Consider the following 25,157-nt stretch of genomic DNA (forward strand, 5'->3'; position numbering starts at 1 on the left):
TAAATATAGCCAAGTACATTATCACTTTCAAAGCTACCTACCAGTCATTAAAACCAAAGGAATGCCAATGAGCATTCTTTTCTAACTGTAGAGATTTTATTTTGCTGAAGACACAGCTCAGTTTAAGAGGAGATCCAGGTACACAGTTCTGCCTCAGAATATTTCTGGTAACTTCTAGAGCCACTTTCAAGGATTGTATAGAAACAGAAAATTCGGGGAAGAACACCACAGAAATGTCTATATGACATATTAAACCAGTAAGCTTAGCGGGTCCCCCAATTATGTTTCTTGGATTTCCACAAGGAAGGAAATTTCCCCATAAGCGGGAATAACCAAGATACAGGCTGCTGTAGCCTTGGCATGTGGGTGTGAGCTGATTCTGAAAGCTCGAATCAAGCACAGAGGAGAAATCTAGTCATGACTTACTAATAAAACAGGTGGTGCATAACAATACCCAGGGGTTCTATTCATGAAAGAATTTAGAACTATTTCAGGGAATAGAGCAAAATTTCAGATAAATGCTATATCTAAATCAAAGTTAGGAGCAAAAAGTGGCTGAAGCCGAACCAGGGATTGATAGTATCAATTCGACAAATTACAAGTTTATTGACACTCCTCATGTATCGTTTGGCCATTGATTATTTTCAATAAAAGTGGTAGTTCATCTTTCCAAGTGCATGGAAAGGGAAGCATTAACTTTGGTCCAGAAACCTGCTGTGAAACCAGGCAGGGAATATTCAATTATAATATTATATAACATTCTCTCTTTGAAATGAGCCCCAACAATTTTCATAAAAAAAAACCTTTCTCTCAAACAAATGATTAGTCCTGACCATAAAGTGCAAGCAGAACAGTAACTCGTGTGTCTTCCCTGCGGTTTATGGGTTGTAGCAATAATTTGCTAAATGTATGCGCTGTGAAAATATGATTCTCAACTGTGGGACCTACAGGGGTTTAGTGTCTGGTAACAGCGCTTTAACACTCTGTTCATATCCTAACAGCGAAGCAGGGCGTACAAACTACTTTAAACATATTTGATTTCACTCTTCTAAAAGAAATTATAATGTTCACTTAACTCTGAGTTAGGAACAAAATATTACTTTTTAAAATAAAGTTTTAAGGGTTATTATATAGCTCTAACATAAATTTTAAATTTTATTTTAAGTCTAATCAATTAATAGCATATAGCTGAGATTAAATAATACATTTGGAAACTAATAACAATGAGTCTTACACTATTTACTTCTATGGAAAAGTATTCTTTCACAAATCCAGCTAAATACACCCAGAATGTTCACAATTTGCACGTTATAACTATTCCTAAAAGACATTTCTTTTTGTAGATGGGACAAATAGGATATTTATAAATAAACATAAACAAATGTTCAAAATAATGTTTCTGATGTCACATACACAAAATAAAAAGACTCAACTGTATGCTTAATACTTTTTACATCTTTCAATCAAACAAAAAAATAATTATTAAGGTAATACCTCTAACTAAGAAATCACTTAAAAATAGCAACATAGAGAACTGAGGTAATTGCCTAGATATTCTAAAACAAAACATGTAACTTCAAATCTTAAGTGTCACTTCAAATGTTACTTGAGTTCTTCAGATATTGAAAGCCTGGATCAAGTGTGAGGTGTGTGTGTGTGTGTGTGTGTGTGTGTGTGTGTGTGTGTGTGTACATGCTATGAGTATGTCCTGAATTATCTATCTTGAATCACCTCTTAAGTAGTTGTGATTTGCGATTTGCCAGTCTATGAGTGAATAAACTAAATTTCAAAAATAGACTAAAAGTCATAAAAAGAAACTACTGTACTAGACAAAGACTGTGAAAATATATATAATTCAGCCCAGCATGTTCCTGGGATTACACAGTCCTATAATGACAAATAAATCAGAAAGACTTCACTGAATATTAACAAGATTTCCCCACACACACACACACACACACTGGACTAGCAAAATGCTTGATCTTTTTCTTTTAAACCCTTCTGTAAAATGTGAGCCCTGCAAAAGATGCATTTACAGAAGAGACAGGATTTCAATGGCTAGTGACCGGGCAGGGGACTCACATGCATGTGGGAACATCAGAGGCGTCTCAGGTGAGCCCTGGCCAGTGACAAGGTTGCCCCAGTGCCTCCAGATCAGTCACTTGCTTGGTAGCAGTGAGGGCATTATACAAAGCATTAAACTTAGGACTGAGAGGTCTAAAGGTTTGTTAAACATTTGTAACAGAACTCAGGATACCATCGCTGGGCACAACAGCCTCTGGGACTACCGCAAAGAAGGTATTCCAGACTGATAAAAACACACACACATATTATCTGTCTAGAATTAAGAACTAAGGGAAGAAAACAACTCAACTGAAGATAACCTACAGTGTTCATAATAACAAGACAAAACTACTTTGGGAGTAGAGACTGGTAGTTAAGCTACAGAAAGGTTATTATTATAAGAAATAATAAAGATACAAAGGCAAAGTTTTAGATTCCTAAGAAATGGCATTAGAGTATCACTTAGTACAAAGGTTTTTAAAAGTAGGCTTATTGCTACTTTAAGAAAACATTACTCCCAGGAGGATTTCAAAAAGCTTATTTACTCTGATTTAGTTTAGACTGATGGACATAGGACTGACTGTAAAATTATCTTATTTAACAAAAACAACTAAGTTATAATTCACGAAATTTATAGGCGGCCATATTAAAAAGAAACAGAAAAGAATAAAATTAATTCCATAGTTACCAATAACTGGTTAGAAAATAAAAGGATAACTATAGCATTCACAGCAGTAACCTAAAAATTATATATATGGAAATGCTTAAGACTATACTTTAAAAGTAATACCACAGGCCAATAATAAAAAAATATCAAAACTTTACTATAAAAGATCACTGAAATAAATAAAAGTTGTATTGAATTCATGAATGGGGAGAGATAATATTGAAAAGATATCAAACATTCTAAAATTACTTTATAGGTTAATTAGTATCCAAATTAAAATCACCAACATGTGTGCTTTTTAATTGAAAGTTGAGCCTAAAGTTTACTTGGAACAATAGAAAATTAAAAGCTAAGAGCATTAAAACAAAACAAGACAAAATGAAAAGCAGAAAGCAATAGGGTGGAATTTGTTTCACTAGATGTTTAAAAATACTATAATGACACAATAATTAAAATTCTGACCCAACAAGCAATGAACATTGATAAAAATGAACAGAAGTTCAGAATCTAAGATATTTGTCCATACGAAAATTTATTATACAATAAAATAGTGTCAAGGTCAGAAGATAAAGAAAGATTATTTTTTGTTTAATGGCACTGAGATAACTAGTTGATCCATTGAGAAAAATATAAAGTTGAAACCTCATCACTCACCATGCATCAAAATAAAATAAAGGTAAGTAAAGGGGTTAAATTGATATAAAAATTAACATTAAATTTTTTAAAATATAACTGAGAATCTATTCTTAAAATCAGAAATGACTTCTAAGTATAAAGGCAATGAGGAAATCTCAAAGGGAAACACAGGTCAAAAACCTAAAAATACTTCTCTATGTTAAAAAAAAAAAGTTAAATAAAATTTTGTCACAAATTTAACAAAGGTTCTATTCAAAGCATAGGATAACTCATACAAACTAATGAACAAAACAGTAAACTGAAAAGCAAATGCTTAAATGATTTAAAGGAACACTTTACAGAAAAAAGTACAAATAATGTGTTAAAAATCTCAACCACACTAGTAATTTTAAAAAGGAAAGTAGAAATGAAAAAAATGCACATATACATTTGTCAGAGTTATGTAAAATGATGGTTCTTAGTGTTGGTTGAATGTGGCAGAAAAGGCTGCCTTGATTCAGTGCGGGAAGAAATGTTTCTTGGTAGAACTTTTCTAAAATGCAAAAAGCAAGAACTATTGGGAGTTTTTTAAATCACTGGCCAGGAATTTATTCTATGAAAAAAAAACAAAAAAACAGAAATGTTGGAAAATTAACATAAAAAGATGTTCTGCGGAACATTGTTTATATTGGCAAACGAGAGAGAGAGAGAGAGAGAGAGAGAGAGAGAAGGAAAGAAACGAACAACATTTGGTGAATGAGAAAATAGAGTGGAATAAGTTTTAAAGTAGTGTTTTGGAAGAACAGTGAATAATATGAGAAAATTCTGATATGTTAATAAAAATTAGGATATAAAACTCAATAAACACTGAGACAATTTTGTGAAAAGAAATACAGTATTAGATTTTTTTTTAAATGAAAGGATATAGGGAAGTAGAAAGAAAAGAAAGAGGGGAAGAAGGAAGAAAGAAGGGAGGGAAGGAGAGAGAAAGGAAAGGAAAAAGGAGAAAAGGTGAAACGGAGAGAGGAGAGAAGAGAACAGTAACACCGAAAAGATGTCTGGGTTGGGAACAAATCAAATGTTCCTAGTGATTATCTGTGTGTAGTGAGATGTCTTGTTATTTTTATTTTTCTCCTATGTCCTTCCATACTTTTGCAAATTCTCCACTGTGACCATATATTATTTTTATAACCAGAAAAACAGTCATTTTTTAAAAGACTATTAAGGATAGGAAATTCATCATGCTGCAGCATCCCTATCAGTCCAAAAAAGAATTGGACCCTGAGAATATGTGCAGACAGAGAGTTAAAATAATGAGAGCCTGGCTATATTCCCAGGATGCCAAAACAATGGGTTAGCTTAATTAACTCAGGGGGGAGAAAAGGCAGTCAATGACTTTTGAATTAGTCACCTAAAGGACTTAAAAGTTCACTTTTGCATCCTGGGGACCCATCACTGCGGTGAAAGAAAGGCAAAGTCCAGTAAGTGCCACGTCATCAACATTTCTGGAAATGGTCTAAAGTCCACAGAGCTATTTCTTTGGCCCAACCTACCCCACCAGGGATGGTGAACTCCTACCCTGCTCCTGTTAAATCTGGGCTCCTACAGAGACAAAGCCCTCCCCATGTGCCTAGTACACCCCCAAAATGTGACATACTTAGGTTTTCTTACTATCCTTAACTAGCCAGAATGACACAATTTCAGTGGGATTCCTTTGTATATTTTTTTAATGATCTAAGGAAAACACTCATTTTTCCCAGGGTCAGTTTTCAGGCTTGAAGATATTCCAGTCTTATTTGTCTTTCCTCACCTCCACCCTGTCTTGAGCCTGCATATTAAAACTTCCATTCAAATGTTAAGGGACAGGAAATTTGGATTTTTTGCTGCTCTGCTAAAAATTGTATTTGGGCAAAGAGGTTAATAAAGATGCCCCAACAGGGCATGAGGAGTTCAGTTTGCAAAAATAAAAGAGTGGAGGGTGGAGCCTGAATCTGATTAAAGACACCCAGCATCCTGGGTGTCATGTCTTGGTTTCTGGAGCAGCGGCTTAACAAAAAAGTGGTGGGCTGAGGTGTTTCCTTTATCCATCCCACCCCTTTTCCTTGGGATGGGCATTTATAAATAGGTCATTGGAATGCGTGATGGCACAGATCACATCTGTCAAATGACAAAGTCTGGTCACCTTCAGGTAATATGTCTCCCAGTAAGCAACTTGAGCTGACAAAGCAAGAAAAGCCCTTCTTTAAACTATGTTAAAGAAACAAACTGCTTCACATAAATGCATCCCTGTCATTAGGACAAAGGAAATCAGTGATGGCATCTTGACCATTTTACACATATTTTTACTAGTCACCTGTTTGTGTACCATTAAGCTATAATCAGAACTGTTACTATCTGTTGTTATTAGGAGGCTCTGTTTTAGTTTGTCCTCAGACAAATGACATGTTTTTAACTCTTATAAAACCCACAATAATGTTAGGCATTTACCAGTCTCAAAGAGTATAGCCCTATTTTTAGATCTGAACCTATTTTAACTTCTATCGTTTGAATGTAGCACACATTGACTTGTTTGCTACATGAGTATGCATTTAAGGATCTAAGAAATAATTCCTTGAGCCTAGATCTGCGGCTGACCTCTGCTTTTCTATAGCCTTGGCTTGAAGAAGGTAATATCAAAGCTGGCAACATTTCCCTGAATTCTTAGTTTTTAAATTTCACATTCAAAAGAAATGGCAGTGGACTACGCACAGGTCATTTCTTCTGACAAAACGGAAATGGGAAGAGACTCATAAATATTTTCCAAACCTCCCCAGTATGACACACTGTGACATGTGATCAATGGATCCTCATGCTTTGATATGTTACAGCAGGAACTTTCAGAAATGACTTACTGGGTTGTACATCTGATTGAACAACTGCTCAGCTTGCTACATTGCAAAGTTGGGGAGGCATTGAAGCACAGACAGGGAAAGAAGGAAAGATCCAGAAAAACAGCATTAGCTCAACAAATTCAGTGCATTTGCACAGACAAACTGGTCGTTAAAAAAGAAGAAATTTCAGTTTCTAAACATTCCACAGTGAAAGTGAGAGGCTCTGGGGAAATAGAAATGTTGACTTTGGCTCCTAGAAAAGAATAGCTGGAATAAGAAATTTAAGGTTTGTGTTACTTTCCCTTTCTCAAGTTAAATAACCCATGAAATAAAGAAAGCTGTCCACTTTTGATGATACATGAAGTGCTGGCCTCTAGCAATGAATCAGGAGAAGTACTTTTGGCCAAGCTTGCAATTTATTACCTGAACTTCAAAGATGGTAATAATAAAAGATTAATTAAATCTTATCATTGAATTTATAGCTCTTCTTTTATATTAACACAAGCCTGAATTTTCTATTCAGTCTAACTTTAGAAAAACATAGATCAGCAAACAGCAGGTTAGCAATAGCAAAATATCAGTAAGCAAGACTTTACAGGATTAAGAGTAAATGGGAGAAGTAAAAATTTCAGTCAGCAGGAAGAATAGAGGGAACCAAAATACATTGTTCATTACCAATTTCTACTGTTAGTTTGTAATTAATAAAAAATATCATTTTTAGTGACTATCCTACTATGATCCAAGTGTTTAAGAATTTGCAATGCTCTCCTTTCTATGTTGTGTAGAGCGTTCAATGTTTGCGGACTTACGTGTACAAAACATTATTTTAAATAGTACTGTCAAGTTCTATTTCTCAAATACCTGCATCATTAACTTGGGGACCAACAGCAAGGTGCAGAAGGTAAAATACTGCAGGAGATTTTTACTTTGCTTTACACTAAGACATGTGCCTTTGAAGAGCCTGAATTTTTTTGTTTCTTCAACTTTAATAAAGTAAATGATAACTTTACCATGGTTAAAAAAATACCCTCCTCAGAAATTAACAGAGTGCAAATAATAACATTGCACATTGCTATTGCTTCTCAATTGATTTCTAGTCATCTAAGGTAAATTTGCTTTTACAAATCAAACACCAAATACTCTTTCGAAAGACAAATCGATCCATGTGTCCCTGACCAGTTCTTCTCCATCCCTAGGTGTCTATTTAAGATGAATGAATGCACTAGTTTATAAAGCACACACATAACTAGTAGTTATGCATTATTTGGTTAGTGCCATTTTATCAGCCTATCAGTAGAGATTTCCTCACATGAGAACATTTGATTGCATTGTTTTTAAGACCTGGGATGGAATGTGTAAGAAATAGTTCCTTTTCTGCCTGTAACCATTTTTCAACACAAAGTATTTAATTAACATAGTACAGTAATGGGTTAAAAGCAACTATGTATGTGGAATGTTTTCCACAAACTTTTATATAATCACTCACTTTACTAATTTCAAGAATTGTTTATAAGACAAAAAAACAAATTTAAATCACCATTTGGATTCCATTGTCACTGGCAGACAAGGTTTCTGTTCAGCTAAACACATCTACGTTGTGTAGATTTTTATGGCAAAAATACCTGGACACTCACAAATTGTGAGCAAAATTCCATTGGGAATTCATGGTTTATTTATGACATAATAAAACTATTATGTTTTCAGCTTTCATTTAGTAACCCTTTATATTTTATTCACAAGTCACATACCCTTTTATTTAAAGGGAGGCCCAGACACTCCTTAAGCTTTTATAGCTGCTTATTTTTCCATGAGTAAATGATGTGTTTATATGTATATTCACATACTGTTGGCTTATATTTTCAAATATTTCATGTAGATCTCAATTCTTTTTAAGGTGATGGGTACTTGAGGTTTTTACGGAACTATTTATTAACAGAAATTAAAGACTACTAGAAAAAGTATTTTAAACTTTTGAATTTAGTTGATGCTAGAGAGCCAAAAATAACAAAATAGCATCTGCAGGTTAGGTATGAAAATATTTAAATTATAATTAACTTATTTAATCTTACTATACTATGCATTTAGGAGACACTATAAGCAAAGATTATTTATATACTTAGAAATAAGTTATACTTTCATAAATAAAGTCCTTTAGAGCAAGACAACCATATTTGCTACTTTAATTCTAGTGATGTGGCAGAATATTAAAATATTGTCAGGAATAATGCTAAAATGTTTACAGAGCTTGATTTGTGAATTTCAGTATATGGCATCTTCCTGTGTGTTAAAGGAAACCACATGCTCAAAATGATTTCTCGGTCTAACCATAGCTATGTTGAAAGAAACAAAATTGAACTGCACAGATGCTGATTTATTAAACTAGTCAAGTCATATATACATGGAAACCATAAGCATCAATATGTGAACCTCTCCCTTTTAATTCATTACTAGAGGATTCCAAATCTCATAGATGACTTACACTAAAAGGGAGGGTGTCTAGAGAAATAACCTGCAGAAATAATGTATGGCATGCCCTCATCTCTATAATGGCTCCTCAGAGTTGATGAAGGTGAGATAACACGAAGGACCATCAAAGAGAGCCAATGACATCCCCTCTTTCACAGAGTTATCTTAGAGCCTGCTTTATGATCACAAAAAAGCTCGGTAAATAAAAAGTACATTTCTTGGTATGCACGTGCATGTATAACATATTGCAGAACACATGTATATATGTGTCAAGAATGTATATTTACACCCACTGCTTGAATAGCCAAGTCAATCTCCATTTAAACACCCTCAAATGGGCAATTTAAATTCTTCTATTTATTGTTCAAAATTTCTGCTTAACTGGAAATTGCTTGGAAAAAAAAAGTGAGATGTTGAGTAGATTGGGAAACAGATTTTGCAATATAGAGATTTCCTTGCTGTTTTGTTACAAGGGGATTTGATCTGTATATTTATCTTTTCTGCATTGGTAAGGAGACTTTTTTTTAGTAAGAAGTTTCTCATGACAATTTCCTAAAATTCCATGGTAAAGTGAACATTGTATAATCAATCACATTTCAGTTACATATCGCATCATACAAAACAGTCTATTAAATTTTAAGATATCCAGAATAAATTCTCCACAGATATATAATGCTTTCACATCCCTATCACCCATATCATAGTTTCATAACTTCAGCAAATAAATCCCCATCCAATGTGCTGTGAATTATACGCAGTCAAATTTTTATATGCTTTGTTTCATTTTTTTTTTTTAGATTCTTCTCATCTCCTTTGAATAAGTCTATATGTTGTCAAAGGGAAACAAAATGCTTAAACTCATAATGTTATGAGTTTGTGAACAATGAATGCAGACGCACCAAACAACACAGGGAAAGAGTCAAAGGCACGATGCATGACTGGGAATGTGCTCCACAGAAATGTCCAGCCCAGGGAAAACATGGGAACGCTGCAATATAAAGACCCTGCATTCTTTCCCAAAGCCTCACATAAAACAAGCTTCCTCAGAAAGCAGGGCCAGTTCAGGTCAAATAGAAATAGTCATCCCACAGATATTCCAGGGACTTGACTATTTTGGTGAACTTCTAGAAATTTAATGTTGTCAGGTAAACTTTGCAAAGTTCCAATAGAAAAACTGACCTGTTCCTAAAAGTAGTAAAAGTTTATCAAAGTATAACCGGGCCCCTGGATTCTTTGGTTGGTTGCAAGTATTTCCATTTATCTCTTTTGGTAGTTGAGATTTGCCCAGAGAGTAATGGCTGGCTTTTATATTTTGTTTTTACTTCCACTACTATTTTCATGTATTTTTCAAATTTTTTTTTTTCCAGACAGGAAACCTAAGATAATTTTTCAGGTTCACAGACAGATTTGATGCAGACTTCTTAGGAATAAAGTTAAGAGTGTTTAATTCTTTTATCAGCAGACAGCGGAAGATAAGGGGTTTGTTTCTTTTCCTTTCCCATTTTATAAATTCATTGCAAAATGAACATGTCTTTTTCTTCGGCCTCACTTACCTTTTTTAACTGCGCTTCCAATTTGCTACATTCTTCTTTCTTTTGTTCGATGGCTATTTCTAGAGATTTTAATTTCGAGTCCCTTTTCAGCCCTGCTGAGGCTAATGAAGATGCGTGCTCCTTGAGGTCAATTAAACTAGACTGCAAGAAAAAGAACACCCATAAGGAAGGAAAACACTGCCATTCCTACCAGCAATGCCTTCTATTTGAATACATTGATTCTATACATAGCAATAAAGTGTGCGTTAGGCAGAAAGAGTAAATATAGTCTTACTAACGTAACAATAGTCTGCTCTGGCCAGGAAATTAAAGTTGGCCAGCTTACAGAACCGAGCAGGATCTAATTGCAACAGAATCAAATGTGACCGAATGGTGTGGTCAGTAAATGCATGTTTCACGTCTCCAAGTCCTGCTAATGATCTAAGTCCCGAGGTGGTCTTTACGTGTCATGGCAAAACAGACACCCCGCACCTCCATTTACATTTATTGCTGTCAGGTCGTGCAGACTCGAAGACAAATAGGAAAGAAAACACGTACTTTAGTGCTTTCCCACCCTCCCTCTCAGGGAAAACCACGCATAAAAGAAACACCCTATTAAGGTTGTGATAAAATTCCATTTCTTTAACAGACAAATGGCCAATGGGTTTTCAAACATCTTCTGTGTAATCGAAGATACAATTATTTTAAAATGTAGAGTAGACTTCTCTGTTCCGGTCCTCTGTAAATCCAGATTCAGCAGATAGAATGAATCTCTCCAACTCGGACACGGGGTCACCTAAATTGTTCCATTCATCATTCACACCCAGAAACCAAGGGCTTCCCTGCACAGTCTAAATTCTAAAAAAACTAAAGAAAGAAGTAGTTGCATATATATATATATATATATATATATATATATATATATACTAGTAGCCCGTTTGCACGAAGATTAGTGCAATAGACCTTCATTCACCTGGCTGCCTGCACCAGTTTTCTGCCGGCACCGGGGACCCAGGCCTTGGCTGTGGCCACCGCCTTCTACCTTCTTTCAGGGTCCCGGCTTGGCCCTGGGTGGTGGCCTTGGGCTCGGCTGCACCCAGCGTCCCTGCGACCCGATCGCAGGAGCGAGCCGACCCCCCAGGTCGGCTCTCTCCTGCGATCGGAGCAGGCAGCCCGCTGGCGCCCAAGGCCCGGAAAGCCCCGGGCGGCTTTCCGGGCCTTGGGCTCCGCCGCACCCAAGCGTCCCTGCAACGGTTTCCTGGTGGGCGTGGTTGATGGGCGTGGCTTGGTTGGTGGGCGTGGCTTGGGCGTAGCGAAGGTGCGGTCAATTTGCATATTTGTCTATTATAAGGTATGATATATATATGTGTATATATATATATATATATATATATATATATATTTATATATATATATATATCACAGGACATAACATTGCTGGCTGGGAGGGCAATGTCCATCACTAAATATGAAATCATTAGCAACATCTCACTATGGGACTAAATTGTTCAAGTTTCACCCAATCAGAAGTGTGCATTTCCTATACACCCCTTTGCAACACACAGGTAGACACTAAGCACTCAATGCTCTCTCGGTACATGATGTTGATACTTTAATTCTGGGCTGCTTCCCGGGCACTGGCATCAACACCTTGTTGATGAAACTACTACCACCATTACCCAGCCAGCAGCCCAGCTCCTAGTAACCCTCTGAGGGGCAGGTTAGCCATTCCTATTCTTCAGGTCCGGAAACTGAAGCTCCCATGCGCTACGTGTCTTTTCCAATGTCACCAGGCTATGAAAGGGAGATGCAGGTCTCAAACCCAGGTCTCCATCTCAAATAGCAATACTCTTTATCATATCACTCCACCAGAAATAATAAAGGACCTTATACGCCACACATCCTGTCCTGGTGAAGACTGTTACCGTCCCATCTCAATTATAAGCTCCCTGCTGACAACAGTTACCTGTTGTTTTCCAGATAACTTTTAAACTGCTGGGTGTAACAGCACTGCATGTCAACTTGGCTAGCCTGTCGTCCCCAGTTCTTCAATCAGACACTAATCTGGGTGTTGCTGTGAAGGGATTTTGTAGAGGTGACTAACATCTACAGTCAGCTGACGCTAAGTAAAGGATATTATTCTCCATCACCTGGGTGGGCCTGATCCTAAACGTTGAAAGGTCTGAGGAGCAGAACTGAGGCTTCCCTGAGACAGAAGGAATTCCACCTGTGGACTGCAGCGTCACCTACCCTCTGAGGGTCTCCAGTCTGCCCTTCCTGATGAATGATGGACTTGCCTCTACATTTTAAAATGAGCCAGCCCCCCGAAGTATGTAAGCCAATTCCCTGCAACACATTGCTTAATATGGTTAAATTTCTTAATGCCCTTCTGTTTCTCTGGTGCAAGCCTGACAGACTCTGCCAGCCCGGTGGCAGGCACATTATTATACAGGAACAATAAATGTTTGCTGAAATGCCTGTCTGAAATTCATACAGAGTAGGCACTGTTTACAAAATTATTTTCATTTAAAACTTATGCTCTGCCATGTCATCAAGATCTCGTTTCAAATAGGGGTGTGTGTGTGTGTGTGTGCGCGCGCGCGTGTATTTCAAGGTGCAAACCCATGAAGAACACTTGCCATCGGCGAAGAACGCTGCAAAGCTCTGTGCTTCCGTCACATATCAACTACAGTAGTTATAGATCCCCAGTTTGGATGATCAGGAAATAGGGTAGGAAGAGGATTTATGTTCTTTATTTTCATATACAAACCGTAATCTCCTCTCTAAAAACTTAAATTTTCAATTTAAATTTTAGGGAGCATAAATTTTGCTTCTGAGTTTCTTCCAAACTCCTATTACTCATCCATTCTTCCCTTCTTGGATTCCAAATTTAGACTGTACTTTGATTCCTACAGAATTATCAGAACCCATTGGTTGAGGTAACAGTTTGCCGCTGGGAAATGGGCAATGCTGCAGTGATGGAGCCCAGCAGAGCAAAAGGTCTGGAACAGCCCTGCAGGAGAGGGTGAAGGGACCATGAATAATGGCACCTGTCTCAGAGTTTTGGAGACTGAATAATGCGCATTGCTGCTTCTCAAACCTCCTCCCCAAAGCAACCCTAAGGAAACTGAAGAGTATTGGGTTATAGTCCAAAGCATCCTCTCCATAACCCCCAACGAGAAATTTCTTTAAAGTATATTGTTTTACTGTAAAAATGCAGGTGAGATCTGTTTTCTGTTTCCATGTTTGCTCCAACATAAAAATATTATTTTAAATTATTTACCACCATGTGAAAATGATGTCTCAGAAGAGCAGCCACATTTAACCTATACCTTTGTGTCCAGCCTGGCACCATATCTTTTAACCTGGGGATTGAGTGATCCATTTGAGATGAATGTAAATCACCCAGCCCCAGGATAAGCACACAAAAGGCCTTCAATAAAACGGAGCTGTTATTATTATTACTGATGTTTCTGTTGTTCTCTCAAACAAAAAATATCATGGGACAGTGACATCCAGGCCAAGGCATCAAGAAGAATTTCAAGGAGCTACACCACATGCAGCTAGTAGAGAAGGTCTGCATTGAGCATCACCAATGAGGAGAGTTACAGTATGTATTTTCCTTTGAATTCAGACAGCTTTACCAAATAAGGGTAATGATGTTCCCCAAGCCTTCACAGAGGCCCTCAAACTTAGTCTTCAGTCTCTTGAGGCTGCCATGAATAGGGGTTTATGAGGACTATCAACATGGTTCGTTTGTTTCTCCAGACTCACCTCTTTCTCAGTCAGCTCAGCTTGCAAAGCATTGACCTTCTCTTTCAGGTCTTTGTTCTCTTTTCGGAAAGATTCTATCTCTTCTAGTCTTTCCCGATCATCTCTTTCCCGCTGTTCTTTCAAGCGCTCAATAATTCTTTCCTGGGAGGCAATTGTAAAAAAAAAAAAAAAAAAAAAAAAGTGAAACCCCATCAGTATAATATGGCAAGACATGCTACCAAAAGAAATGAGGCACCCTGGGTCCGGGAGAGACCATGTGTCCCTGGATCCAGGTGAGGCCTTGTGCAACTAAGCCCGGGTGAGGCCACGTGCCCCTGGGTCTGGGAGAGGCCAAGCGTCCCTGGGTACGGGTGAAGCCAGATCCTGGGTCCGGGTGAGGCCGTGCGCCCCTGGATCCATCCGGGTGAGGCTGGGTCCCAGGCCCGGGTGAGACCATGCGCCCCTTGGGTATGGGTGAGGCCACGTGCCCCTTAGTCCGGGTGACGCCGTGCCCCTGGGTTCGGCCGAGACCAAACCAGAGGGAGTCGGACCTCCATTACCACCATTTGTCCACCATCCAGAGCTGAGGGGTCAGTGCTGACATGTACACATAAGGAACTACTGGACATTGAAATTGGGTCTCAAAAGAACTGTTGGTCCAGGGGGAAGCTCGCTACAGATTGATTCATTTGCCTGTCAGCATAACTAATATTGCTCGTCTCACATTCAGTTCTTATTAGTATATATCTAGTGACATATGATCTCGCTCATCTAGGGGAAATGATGAACAACATAGACTGAGGAACAAGAACAGAACCAGAAGCAAGGAGGCATCGATCGGACTATCGGGCCTCAGAGGGAGGATAGGGGAGGGTAGGGGGAGGGTGGGGGGGAGGGGGAGAGTTCAACCAAAGGACCTGTATGCATGCATATAAGCCTATCCAACGGTTAAGTTCAACAGTGGATTGGGGCATGCGTGGGGAGAGGGGTGGGATGGGAATGGGGGGATGAGGACAAATATGTGACACCTTAATCAATAAAGAAATTTAAAAAGAAATGAGGCAATAAATGTAAGAAATTCTCTACAAGAATCAATACACAAGATTAAAAACTGGGTGTGCGAAGAGAGGCATAACAGACGATCAATACAGCTTTTGACTTGTTGATGAAAATTAGCATCATAGAGTCACAAGAGATATTGATGTTCAAACTCTGAGGCTGTTTTGGTTCATGGTGGTGCTTGGAAAATGTCAAGAGCAATTCCAGCAGAGAGAGGTTCAGGCACCAAGACCCCAGACCTGCCAAAGCCTTGCTGGCCCCACCCTCTCTGCTGGCCTTCCCATCTGACAGCAGAGAACTTTCCTTGGCTTCTGAAGACTCTTCTCTGACCAGAAAGTGGATTGAAGTGGGGCAGGACTTCGGACTGACTCAAGTGAAAACTTGAAACAAAATTAAGAATTAGCTGATTGTATATGTGATTGTTCAATGTGTCTTAGAGATGTTTATTTACTTTCAGATTTTTTCAGTGGTTTATTGGCAATCTGTAGAGACTCCAAAACATCGCTTAAATTTGAGCAAAGTTCACATCGCAGCTTTCCTTTACTGAGAGCTTACTATGTGTTAGGTACTATAACCTGCCTGCTTACCTAGTCCTCAGCACAACAGCGAGGTCTGAACCACGGCTACTAGGAACAGTGCAGAAATGAGGAAACCCAGGCACAGAAAGGTCAACTGACTCATCCAAGGTGGCTCAGCTCACAAACAGAAGGCCCAGGCTGACTTCCAGGGATCTCTTAGTCTTAGCTAAGCCCATAAAAACAGACTGACAGCAACATATGCATGGAGCCATCCAAAGAGATCTGAGGACCTGTCTGCCCATGACTTTCATACTAAAATAAAAATACTATGCTGGCCCGACAGGTGTGGATCAGTTGGTTGAGCATCATCCTGTGCACCAAGAGGTCGCTGGTTTGATTCCTGGTCAGGTTACATGCCCAGGTTGCAGGCTTAATTGTCGGTAGGGGGAATGCAGGAGATAGCCAATAGATGTTTCCCGCTTTCCCTCTCCCTTCCTCTCTCTCTCTAAAATCAATAAAAACATATTTTAAAAAAATACTACTCTGGTAGACAACGTCTCCCAAACTGAGCAACTTTACTGATATCAAAATAAGAAACTTTTTTTTTTAAGGAAGGTTCCACTTGAGAAAAGTTTGATTTAGATTTCTAAAATTTGTTTCAAATTACTCAACACATATCTGAACTTCCTTTTTGAAAGCATCATTAAAAATTATTGGTGTGGCCCTGGCTGGTTTGGCTCAGTGGATAGAGTGTCAGCCTGCAGACTGAAGGGTCCCAGGTTCCATTCTGGTCAAGGGCACATGCCCAGGTTGTGGGCTTGATCCCCAGTAGGGGGCATGCAGGAGGCAGCCGATCAATGATTCTCTCTCATCATTGATGTTTCTATCTCTCTCTCCCTCTCCCTTCCTCTCTCTGAAATCAACAAAAAATATATTTTTTAAAATATTGGTGTGGCAATGACACTTAAATATCCTGATATTATCTTTTATATTCTTGTAAGTACATAGTACAAGACAATTCCTGATGCATAAGACAATGTAGACTGGTGTTTAATGCAGAGGGAAGTTAGTTGGAACACTGAGTCTGTGATTTAAGATGCCCCAGGGAAGCAACTGTTCTACCTCAATGACAATAATTTATGTATCTAATGCTTTCAAGGGGGTAAAAAACTACCATTATTGTTTTACAATTATTTAAAAATACTTTAAAATGAAGTATACTATTACAATAGTGGGGGTAGAAATAGAAAAAATGAGTCATTAATAGCCTATATTTGTTTCTTCTTGATTCCAGTTACAGTCCTATTTTACTCTGTCTGTGACACTGGTAAGTGGATGATTATGTGATCTACAAAAGAAGGAAATGTCCTCAGTGTATGGGGAGTCTCTCAAGGGCTTTTAACAATTTCAGCAACCGTGCCCTTGCTGCCTTTTGCCTACACTTAATGCAAAAGCCTTCGAGCCGGTCACCTGGCCACCAGGCCCTCTCCATCTCATCACGTCCACCGCATGGCTGTTGGAGTGACATTTTTAAAGCCCCAAACTGATGGTGTCACCTCACTATTTGGAAACCTTCCCAAGAATCACTCTGGCCTGGTCATGTGGCATTTATTCCCACTCAGCACCCTTCACGTGGCTTCCAGCATGCCCATCCTCCCGGGCCAGCTTCTCAAAGGGCAGTGCTCACATCCAAAGGGCTGGGCAAACTGTCTGGCATACACCAGGCAATTAAAAAGGCTGATGGAAGAAATAAGGACTCAAATGAGGGATCATCTTGTCTTCAAAGGAAGGGAAATAAAACGAAGTGTGTGTGTTAACATCCGGAAGGTGTCCGAGTCATTTGGAGAGCAGGTTGATTTGCTCTGAGCACTTGTACTATTGACTGGGCATTGATGACAAAAAAAATCAGCAAGCAGTATAACGTTTTTAAGTGTTATTGATGATTCAATACTCCAAAATATTTCTCCGTCAATCACAAAACTAATTTAACTGTCAGCCGCACAGGGCCAGATGTCAAAAACATGTGTTAAAAAGCCCTAATATGCCATGATCTACTTGATTAACAGCTAACTTGTAGAAATTCCAACAATGTGTTCTTGTTTTAGTCTTATTTGCATTGGCAAGTGTTCCTGGTGCACTCCTCTGGCTCTGCGCGGTCTAATCTATTTGTGCTTTATCACTGGGTGGAACTGAACTGCAGTGGCCTCCGGCCCTGCTATCTGCTTTTCTCCGCTGCTTATCTACCATGTGGCCACAGCAAGGCTTGGGAGACCACTTTACAAACACCAGGGGTTCTGTCTGCTGAGCTTCTGTGTGTCAATCCTCGGACTAAGTCATACTCAATCTTAACTTGCTAAGTGGCATTATTTTTTTCACACTCCGAATATTTGAGTAAGTTCCTGGAAATGAAAAGGAACCACACACTCCCTGGGATGTAATAATCCAAGTGGAATGGTGAATAATGCCTACCAGGTTCTATTCAATGGCCAAAAGACAGCGAATAATTCAATGTTCTTATGACTCTATAATGTTGAATTAATCGTTTTATTTTTTGCACTGTGTCCGCGTTCCAGAGGATCTATTCAATTCTGTGTGGATAAAATTAGAACTTATGAGGGAAAGGCCATTAAGGACATGGTAATGTCAAAAGCACAAATATCAGAATGGTTGAGATTAAGTCCTATTCCATCACCTGTGAGCTGAGTGGCCTTAGGATCCTAATATGGGGTAGGCAACAAAGTCCCAACCACGGGCCAGCTGAGAACCTAAGGGACTTCCTGGAGTGCTGGCTCAGGAGTTAGCTTGTGCCACAGTTGATTAATGATGTCTGCCCAGGGCTCAGAAATGGCCAATGGTGCTGCACATGCACCAAATTTTTAATTTCTGGGTCAAGTCATTTTCCCTCACTGAGCCCTCTGCCCATCTTACAATGGAAGAACATAGATTTAGTGTTTCTCAAAGTGTGGTCACTGACCATGTGCATCAGAATCACTGGGCGTGCTTGTTAAAAATCACCAGTTCCTGGCCCCACAGTAGAGCGATTAAATCAGAATCGCTAGGAAATGGAACCCTGGAAACTATTTTTTAAAGAAGCTCCTAAGTGATAAGATTATTTGAATGCACACCTAAGTTTGATACCCATTGCGATAAATACTTAAATCTACTATTCTTTGCCCCATGATAGAGGACCTTACCATTTCCTATTCAGTGTTTTTGTCTGTGCTTTTCAAATATGCTAGCATTGTGGCTGTGCCACCATCTGAAAAGTCCCTCTAAATAAATCTCTCTGTTTGCTTTTATTCTTCATTACTGTGAAAGGCAAAAGAGTCGATGCAAATAAGGTTTGCAAGCTAACAGCTCACAGGTCAAAGCTGGCCCACAAAGCTATTTGGTTTGGCTTGAGCATTGTAATTTTTAAAAATCTGAACGTGAATGTTATGAGACAGGTCAAGGACTCTCCAGCTCACCACAGTTACCAATAGTCCCTACTGCATCACACCAAACCCACTTCCCTCATTTTAGTTCCCTGCCAGGCCCTCTGAGACATCTAAGCTCTCAACTCCTCATCTATGGTGCAATTCAGCTTTCATGTGCCTGAGACTGAGGCCCAGCAAACTGAACAATTACGGTCCAGGCAGGGCCCCAAAGGGACCGGAACTTAGCGATCAGCTCATTTAGACGTGCATTTTGAAAATACAGTACTAGCAGACACAGAAGAAGGTAGCCCCTCTTGGTGCTATTATCAGGTAGTGGAGGCAGTTTGAGGGGCCAGACTCCCACAGACCTCAGCTTCCTTCCCAGTCATCCCCTCGGCCTCAAAGGAAGTGCTTAAGGAAGGGAGTAGTTTCAGATTTGGGAATTCTTTGGGATTTAAACTAGAATAAATCAAATCTTAATAGAGCCGGGGGAAAAAAATGATAAAATCCTGCCAAGAATTCACGACATGGAAAATTATATGGTATATGTTTACTTCTGTAAATTTGGAGAAAGAAAACAAGTAGGCTGACATCCTATCGCTCAAAAACTGCAAAAGGGAGACATAATCACTAATAGTTTTGAACCAGCATTCCCTCATTCAGATTTTACAAACAAAACTACTGCAGAGAGCTTTGGCAATACAGTCTCAAAGCTAAAAATAGAAGAATATCTTTCCTTGAAAAGCCATTATATTTAATCTTCTTAAAAGTCTTCAAATAAAATCGTCTATCTTATAACTTAACCTAAAGTTATAATATTATCATTTTAATAAGGAACATGAAAGCTAGCTAGCCATAGAATATGACTATATTTTTCAGCCCCTTTATTTCTAACATAGATCAATGGCTCTCAGACTAGTGAACATAAAGATGACCTGGGCGCTGGCTAAAGTGCAGACTCCCAGGCTCTACTTGAACTTCCAATTCAGTCGGCATAGGTGGTGCCTAATAACAGATTTTCAGCATGCACCTCCTGGTAATTCTGAAGTAGAAGTCAAAGAAGACTTGTTTAAGATACACTGGTTTACAGAACCGGGGGCCATTTAATCGAATTTTCCCATCCCACAAATGGGAAATTTGAGGCCCTGGGAGAGAGAGTGACTTGACCTCTGCAATCCCATGTAGTTACTTATTGATTGTCTGTCTCTCCCTCACCCTCATTAGAATCTAACCTCCATGACAGCCAGGATTTTCACCCATATCCTCTGCAGCAACTCCACTGCCCACAGCAATGCCTGCCATCTGGCGGGGTCTCACTCAGTCCAACTCCGCTGAGCACTCCCCCATGCACATATTATTACACTAGGCAGGGGGAAGGCGAGCTAACCACACATAAGTAACACCCAAATATGGGTGCACTTCTTGGGCTTGGAGTCTAGCAGAGAAGACGGATTAATCACACAGGCATAGATAAAAGCACAATTAAGACTGTGGCATGAGTTCTGGGAAGTTCCACGCTATCCATGAGAACACAGTGAAGGATTTTACCGATGAGGCTGCCCTGAGAAAGTAAGTAGTAAAATAATAACAACAGCTGTAATTTATTATACCTATCGTTCTAAACAAGAACGGAGAAAGAAACTGAGGAAGTGCAAGGTGAAGTCACTTGCCCAGAGTATAAATGGCACACCTAGGATGTGAAGCCAGGCAGTCTGACTCCGATGTCCACATTCTTAACTACTATGTGATATAGCTTCTCAGGAAACTGAGCTCTCAGAAGAAAAGGAGTCAAGTGTGCAGAGAGTAAAGAACATGCTAGGATCAGTGACAGCATGTGCAAAGGGTCTGAGGCAGGAGGGAACATGGTACACTTGACCATCGAGAAGGCCAGTATAGCTAGCACACAGGGGAAAAAGGGAAGAGAGATAGGGGGTGAGGCTGGAAAGGAAGGAAAGAAGGAAGAAAGAAAAGGAGGAAGGAAGTGGGGGACAATAAGAGGGAGAAAGGGAGAGGGAAAGAGAAAGTGGAGTAAGACAGACAGATCAGATGGAGGGATGCACCCTATGGACCAGGTTAAGGGTTTTACTTTTTATCATCCAAGAACAAGGACAAGCAGGGCCAAAGGTGAGGTGCTCAGGTTTGCATTTCCAAAAGACACCCTTGGCTTCCGTGAGCCGAGTCTACTGAAGAGGGCTAGCAGGGGAGTGGGCGGCCCAGCTGGGCCTGGGGGCAGTGTGAGTGCATGGAGAAGAGAGGGTACATTTAAATGCATTTGCAACATCTCCTCCCAACCATGTTTCCCTGAACCCTGATACCCCTGCTTAGTCCAAGCTCACCTTCTCTGACAAGGCCTCCTCGAGCGTCGCCAGGGCAGTGTCGGTGTTACTGGAATCTGTCTGCAAGGACTTCACTCTGTCCTTCAGATTGGTCAGCTGCTTGTCTTTATCCCTAAGTTGTTCTTGCAAGTTTTCAATCTGAAAATAAAGATCACCATATTTAATGCATGGGTTATTACACATCCAGGGCCAAGAATCCTGAAGTGAACTTGTTTAAAAATATAGATTTGAGATCACGGGAATTGACCGCATTACGAGGTTACACTCTGACTTAGAATGAATGCTGTTTGGATGAGGCCTTCCTTCTCCCACATAATTCAAGCTTGCATTTAAAGGGTGCTAGATGAGCAGAATACCAACCTCCATACAAATGCAAGCCCTCCAGACATGTAAGCACTATTATTTCTGTTTCTATCCCCTCCACCAGCCCTCTAAGTCTCTCATCCAGAGACCTCACCATGGTGCAGCGAATCAGAGAAACACACATACAGGGTTTATTCACTCCGTGAACAGAATGGGTACCCAGTCTGCACCCAGCAGCGTATCAGTGTATAGCAGAACCCATGTAGTCATTCACTCACTCCTGTATTCAGTATTAAACCTCGTGATATGCCAAATGTTGTCAAGTGGCTGTTTCAAAGAAACCACATGAAAAGCCAAGTAGGTTATCACCAGGAGACTGTTAATGGGAAGAACTTGTGATATAAATCAAATGTAACAAGTACTAAACACTCCATTTGGCAACTAAGTCATGTGCTGGCAACCTACCAGGCACTTTCATCCACTATCTGCAGCCTGAAATAAACACGCCGAATAGCGGGCTATAACGCCTGCCCGGGAGCGGCAGCCAGGACCTGGCAGCGGGCATTGGGAACATTATCATTCATGCTTTTATTCTCTGCTTTCAAACCATGTATTTCTTATCTAAGGATTTAAAAAAAAAAAAAAAGCTCCACTGTACAAACAATTTATTCGTATTAAGGGTTTTAAAATGACAAGGAAAAATAGCAGTACAACTCTAAGATAAGTCCATTCAAAATATTTGTATTCTGCACCCAGTCTTTCTCAGGAAATCATTCCAAAGGCATGTTTCACAATGTGTGACTCAAACAAATTTTTGGATTACTTGATCCATTTAGCATGAATCTGGAATGGCACTACACATAATGACCGTCGTAGCAGCAATAAGGAGGCGGAGAGGGTGACAGCGGAGGTGGCGGCAGTAGCAGCATCAAAACAGTTCTGAAAACAAAGACGGTTATCCTGCAGGGTGAGGCTTGGCGAACTTTTCCCATGGTTACAAGGGTAGTGGGAGAGCAGAAATGGACTTGGTCTCCTTCCATTCTCCCTTCCCTCCTTCCTACATTCCTTTCTCCCTTCTTTCCTGCTTTTCTTCTTTTTTTTTCCATTTGCCAATGTATCTTTAGTAAGACATGTTTTCCGCCTTGAGACACATATCCTGGAAACTCAGGTTATAGATCAAATAATTAAGCTTCTCCTTCATCAAAATGTAATGTGTTCCTATCCAGCCACCACTGTGAGAATTCACTGTCCCTCCATGGAAAACAGGAAAAAAGGCATCATCATCTGCAGTCAGAACGGAGGCTTCCTCCGTGCCAGACAAGTGCTCAGAGTTATACACCATAAGCAAATACCTGAGTGAGCAAGAATACGGACGGTTACATGTCAAACTGATGGTTGTTATATAGAAGAAGCGAGCGACCGAGCGGCCTGACTCTTCCCACAGTGCATGTTACTGTTTGGAGTACACCCCCCCCCGCCCCCTACAGATACATTTGTGTAAACATGTATGTGCAAATCCATGGTGGTTCTGAGCAAACCGATTAGACACACCTTGTCCAACCTGCAAGACGGTGCCCCGGACAGGGTGGAGGGGACCTTCTCTCAGGACATCAGCCCTGGGGCAGTGGTAGGCACAGATTTCAAGGGCCTCTGAGCACTGGAATCGCAGGCTAATGGAGTCTGGCTGCGAGCCTCTGTGGGAACCCTGGGGCCTCCCCCAGATTACCAGAAAAACAAAGGAGGTTGAGGATTAGAGGTCCTCCCGGTATGCAGGTGGGAGGTAAGAGGTGAAGAAATGTGGGCGGGTGAGGCCTGGGACATACAGCCAACATATCTATTTATCTCACACCTAAGAACCAACAGAAGAGCCGATGTTATCGCACGCCAGCCTGCGTAGCAGATGCGGAATGTGTAGAGCAAGGAGCGCACACTGTAAGACATGAGGCACAAAGACTCCAAGAATGATCTTAATAGAGAAGCACATGGTACAGAACAGTGTGGGAAACCCAGTCTCTGTGTAAAAAAAATAATAAATCTTTAAGCACACAGTTATGTAGCTACTGAAATTAAAACATTTTCGGGGTTGGGGGAAACATAAGAAACTTTACAGTGCTTAACTTTGGGGAAAAGGATCTAGGGTGCAGAAGGTAGAAGGGAGTTTCTGTTTCTGATTTTTGTGCACCTCTATAGTTTTCGGCTTGAATTTCCTAACCATGTGGGTTTTATTAATTTTTAATGCCAACTGAGATTATCTGACTGGTGAGATTATGGGTTATCTTTAGTTGATATTTGTATATAAAAATAACATTATATACAAAAGTAAATAATAAATAATTATGTAAATAACAAATGCCTACTTAAAATTAAATTGTTGCCCTAACCGGTTTGGCTCAGTGGATAGAGCGTCCGCCTGTGGACTGAAGGGTCCCAGGTTCGATTCCAGTCAAGGGCATGTACCTTAGTTACGGGCACATCCCCAGTAGGGGATGTGCAGGAGGCAGCTGATCGATGTTTCTCTCTCATGGATGTTTCTAACTCTCTATCCCTCTCCCTTCCTCTCTGTAAAAAATCAATAAAATATATATATTTTTAATTAAATTGTCCAAGTTACTAACAATTACAGATTGTTGGTACATTTAAGACATTACGTAAATATTTAAAATCACATTTGCATACAAATGCCACTAAATGGAAAGAGTAGAATGCAAAGGGGGTTGGGGGGAAGCAGAATATAAAATAACATGTTTGTTAAAAAAAAGTTTTTACATAGAAAAAATACATATATAAAAGAAACTCACTAAAATGTTACTTTTTGGTAATGGTGTGACTAATGAATTCACTGTTCTTCTTTATACTTTCCTACATCTGCCTTGAACATAGTAAACAGGAGGCTGGGAAGCCAGGGAGAGGGGAAAAAGCCCAGAATGATGCCCAAAGTTTTGATGCAAATGCTAATGTAGACACTGTTGCCTCAGCTGCTGAATACTAGAAACTGAGCGCAAACCCAGCTGTCACTGACCACTGGACACCACCACAAGCCCTGCAGTCATGCAGCCCATGGCCCAGACCTTGCAATCGCTGCAGCAGAGAGTCCCTCACACTCCCAACCTCCCAGCGACTCTGGGGCAGATACACCTAAGGAACAGGATGAAGGTAAGGCACAGCCCACCTGCAAAGGAATCTGAGCAACCACGTGTTGCCATTTTCAAGTCCAGCATGAGAGCCCCTTCATAAGCTCAGGGGGAAATGCGAGTATAGATAGCCAAAAAAAGACCCATATCCACAACAGCAGGGGAGCGCCCCAGTGTTAGCTCCTGAACCCACAAACTACATCACCCAGGAGGAATTACCATATTTTTCTGTGTATAAGACAACCCCCACTTTTCCAATCCAAAATTAAGAAATCAATATTTTAAACATTTTGCTGGTTTTCCTCTTAAGGCCTTCTTCTTTTTTGACATCTTAGGGAGTTGTTCTTCCTGTTTTCTCCACTGTCTGATCACACAGTGGGAGGAGGTCCAAATTGTCTCTTTGCAGCTCTATTTCCATGCTCTTCTG

The 25,157-nt window shown here is 39.9% G+C and overlaps 1 protein-coding gene across 1 annotated transcript in view; it reads right to left on the bottom strand.

Annotated features, from left to right (window-relative positions):
- ERC2 (ELKS/RAB6-interacting/CAST family member 2) overlaps positions 1-25,157 on the bottom strand; it is an 877,079-nt gene that overhangs the window by 453,601 nt on the left and 398,321 nt on the right. Inside the window, exons 8-10 of the mRNA XM_028152806.2 lie at positions 21,297-21,434; positions 13,989-14,129; positions 10,236-10,376 (exon numbers count right to left, since the gene is read on the bottom strand). Coding sequence (XP_028008607.1) covers positions 10,236-10,376; positions 13,989-14,129; positions 21,297-21,434 — 420 coding nt within the window. The remainder of the gene's footprint in view (positions 1-10,235; positions 10,377-13,988; positions 14,130-21,296; positions 21,435-25,157) is intronic.

The sequence above is a fragment of the Eptesicus fuscus genome, chromosome 18, assembly GCF_027574615.1.
Source record: "Eptesicus fuscus isolate TK198812 chromosome 18, DD_ASM_mEF_20220401, whole genome shotgun sequence".
NCBI classification, from domain to species: Eukaryota; Metazoa; Chordata; class Mammalia; order Chiroptera; family Vespertilionidae; genus Eptesicus; species Eptesicus fuscus.